Source organism: Gekko japonicus, unplaced genomic scaffold (assembly GCF_001447785.1).
Source record: "Gekko japonicus isolate JY-2015 unplaced genomic scaffold, Gekko_japonicus_V1.1 scaffold915, whole genome shotgun sequence".
NCBI classification, from domain to species: domain Eukaryota; kingdom Metazoa; phylum Chordata; class Lepidosauria; order Squamata; family Gekkonidae; genus Gekko; species Gekko japonicus.
This window is the reverse complement of record NW_015173149.1, coordinates 353043-356801: the sequence shown is the minus strand read 5'-3', so window position 1 is coordinate 356801 and position 3759 is coordinate 353043. Positions and strand designations below refer to the sequence as shown.

Genomic DNA, 3759 nt, shown 5'->3' with positions numbered 1-3759 from the left:
AACCCGGTTCTCCCAGATTAGAGTCCGCGCTCCTAACCACGACACCAAACTGGCTCTCCATAGGCACGCTCAGCCCCAAGGCCTGCTTCAAGTTGTCTTCGGGTCCTTGCCTAGCAGTCTACAGGGTAGAAACCTAACCACCGCGTCGAACTGTCTCTCAGTATACCATGATTGGTATATACCAAGATTGTTATACACCGCATGAATCTATTGAATATAAATAAATAAATAACAAATTGTTCTTTTGCTTGCTGGAGCGAGGAAGTAGCGTGGTCACCCATGCTCCCTCCAAGCTGTGGAATCTTGTGAGCAAAAATTCTACTTCGCGTGAGAAACTGGGCATTAAAGTTGTGAGCGACCGATTTGGCCGCTGCATAAATTAGTCTGTGCTCTGGAGCCCTCCTTCCTGAGGGGAGACAAAAATCTGTGAGACGGAGGCTAAACAACTGTGAGCGAGCTCACACTCACTCAGCGTAGAGGGAACACTGGTGGTCGCTTGTTTCACCCTAAGAATCACCCCAGGTAGCCAGGCTGGAAAGCTCTGATGAATGAGAAGCGCGTTGGCACTTTCTTCTTCTAGACTGGCCAACAGATGACACGGGATTAAGAGACGCCCGCCCTTTTTGCGGAGTCAGTGGCCAAAGGAGGCCCCCCCTCATTCCGTCCCGATTCCAGCAGGGCCCCCCCCCCCACGTACCTTGGACGCCTCCCCGGAGGAGCTGACAGGCACCCTCAGGACCCAGAAGTTCCAGTTCTTCAGCAGGTTCTCCATGTTCTCCAGCCTCCTCTGGAGCTGCCCGTATTCTTGCAGGAGGGTCCCCAGCACCGCCCACCGACTCTCCAGCCGACTCCCCAGCTCCGCCAGGGCCTTCTCGCAGGCCGCAAACCTCTTCTCGGCCGTCCCCGACCTCTGCTCCAGGCTCATCAGCCGCAGGGCGTGCGCCTCCACCGTCCTCTCCATGGCCTGGACAGCCCCCACCACCGTCCACAGGGAAATCGTGGCTGTCTGCAGCTGGGCCTCTTTGGGGAAGCCGGCATCGGGGAGAGGGGCGGCCTGCACTCCGGAAGCCCCCCTTGAAGACTGCGCCCCAAAGGAGAGAGACAGAGAGACAAGGAGACAGAGAGAGAGAGACAGAGACAGCGAGACAGAGAGAGACAGAGACAGCGAGACAGAGAGAGACAGACAGAGACAGAGATACAGAGATACAGAGAGAGAGACAGAGATACAGAGAGAGAGAGACAGAGACAGCGAGACAGAGAGAGACAGACAGAGAGAGAGGGAGACAGAGAGAGACAGACAGAGACAGAGATACAGAGATACAGAGAGAGAGACAGAGATACAGAGAGAGAGACAGAGACAGCGAGACAGAGACAGAGAGAGAGAGAGATGGATCTTGGTCTGCAAATAAGCAAAACTGGATCGGAAGCGGAAGGAAAACCAGAGCAGGGAGGGAAACTCTGTTCAAGCTCCTGACTCAGCTCCAACTCCTAAAGCTCACACAGGAACACAGAGATCAGAGCCACGTTTTCCATGCAACATGTTTGCTCCATCTATGTCAGGGCTATGTCCCCTAGCAAACACTTATCTACCTTTCCTGGAGGGATGAGCCAGTGCTTGGATCTCGTGGCCCTTCCTTATATGCCCGGCGTAATGCCTGCTGCCACTTTGGGGTCAGGAGCAATGCTCCCTCTAAGCTGTGGAGTCTTGTGAGCAAAAATTCTACTTTGTGAGCTACCGGCATTAAAGTTGTGAGCGAGCGATTGGGCTCCTGCGTAAATCAGTTTGCTCTGGAGCCCTCCTTCCTGAGCTAAGACAGAAATGTGTGAGCCGGAGGCTGAAAAACTGTCAGCTGGCTCACACTAACTCCGCTTAGAGGGAAGACTGGTCAGGAAGGAATTTTCTTCCAGACCAGGTTGGCCCAGGGATTCTGGAGCTCTTTTACTTCCTCTGGGCAAGGACTGGAAGGTAGCTAATGTAACCTCATCTTTTTAAAAAGGGTTCCAGAGGAGATCTGGGAAATTACAGGCCAGTCAGTCTGACGTCGATACCGGGTAAATTGGTGGAATCTGTTATTAAAGATAGAATTAGTAGGCATATTGATTAACAAAAACTATTGAGGAAGGATCCTCGTGGATTCTGTAAGGGAAGGTCTTGTCTCAATAACCTGTTAGAGTTCTTTGAGGGGGTGAACAAACATGTGGACAAGGTGGACCCAATCAGTGTTCCCTCTAAGCTGAGTTAGTGTGAGCTAGCTCAGAGTTTCTTAGCCTCGGGCTCACACATTTTTATCTTCGCTCAGGAAGGAGGGCTCCAGAGCAAACTAACTTATGCAGTAGCCAAATCACTCGCTCACAATTTTAATGCCAGTAGCTCACAGAGCAGAATTTTTGCTCACAAGACTCCACAGCTTAGAGGGACCACTTGGACCCAATAGATGTTGTTCACCTTGACTTCCAGAAAGCTTTGGATAAAGTTCCTCATCAAAGGCTCCTAAGGAAGCTCAGTAGTTACGGGATAAGAGGACCAGTCCTCTTGTGGATTAAAAACCGGTTAATTAAATTCCTTCTTGACCCCAAAGTGGCGCTAGGCATCACTGGGCCTATAAGAAAGGGCCGCGAGAGTGGAGCCCTGGCTCACCCCTTCAGGAAAGGTAGGGATGTGTTAGCTAGAGGAAGCCCCGAGATACATGGAGCAACCATGTTGCATGGACAATGTGGGTCTGATCCGTGTGTTCCTGCGTGAGCTGAAGGAGCCGGAGCCGAGCCAAGAGTGAGAAGGTGGTTGTGGATTTCCTGCATTGTGCGGGGGGCTGGACTAGATGGCCCTTTAGATCCCCTTCCAGCTCTGTGTTGCTATGTTACCTCTATACGGGAGACTGCCCTGAATGGAGGTCCCCACACAAGGTGGGCATTCGGGGCTGCCAATTCTGGGTTGGATGATTCCTGGAGATTTGGAGGTGCACCCTGTAGAGGGTGGGGTTGGGGAGGATAGGGACCCCAGAGGGGGGGTGCGATGTCATACAAATCCACCCATCAATGCCACTGTCTTCTCCAGGGAAACTGTCTTCTGGCCACCAGCTGTAATTCTGGGAGATCTCCGGGCCGCACCTGGAGGTTGGCAAAGCTGCTCCCGAGATCGGGGGGGGGGGAGGCAGACTGGCCAGGCTGTTCCCAGGTGTGCAGGCAATTGCAATGCCTGAATTGCAACACAGGACACCGTTGGAAAACTGGCAAAAATACTGAGACATTCAGAGTGTGAACATAAGAACATAAGAGACGCCAATGTTGGATCAAGCCAAAGGCCCCTCCAGTCCAACACTCTGTTGTCACACAGTGGCCAAAAATACCAGGGGCCACCAGGAGGTCCAGCAGTGGGGCCAGGACAGTAGAAGCCCTCCCACTGTTGCCCCCCCCCAAGCACCAAGAATACAGAGCATCCCTTGCCCCAGACCGAGAGTTCCTGTCTATACCTTGTGGCTAAGAGCCACTGATGGACCTCTGCTCCATATACTTATCTATAAGAACATAAGAGAAGCCAATCTTGGATCAGGCCAAAGGCCCATCCGGTCCAACACTCTGACACACAGTGGCCAAAAACGCCAGGGGCCATCAGGAGGTCCAGCAGTGGGGCCAGGACACTAGAAGCCCTCCCACTGTTGACCCCCCCAAGCACCAAGAAGACAGAGCATCCCTTGCCCCAGACGGAGAGTTCCTATCTGTACCTTGTGGCTCATAGCCACTGATGGACCTCAGCTCCAT

At 52.9% G+C, this 3759-nt stretch overlaps 1 protein-coding gene across 1 annotated transcript in view; it reads right to left on the bottom strand.

The window, feature by feature from the left end:
- LOC107119764 (zinc finger protein 282-like) overlaps positions 1–3759 on the bottom strand; it is a 21779-nt gene that overhangs the window by 16035 nt on the left and 1985 nt on the right. The window contains exon 2 of the mRNA XM_015422346.1: positions 698–1081. Within this exon, the coding sequence (XP_015277832.1) occupies positions 698–1081 (384 nt within the window). The remainder of the gene's footprint in view (positions 1–697; positions 1082–3759) is intronic.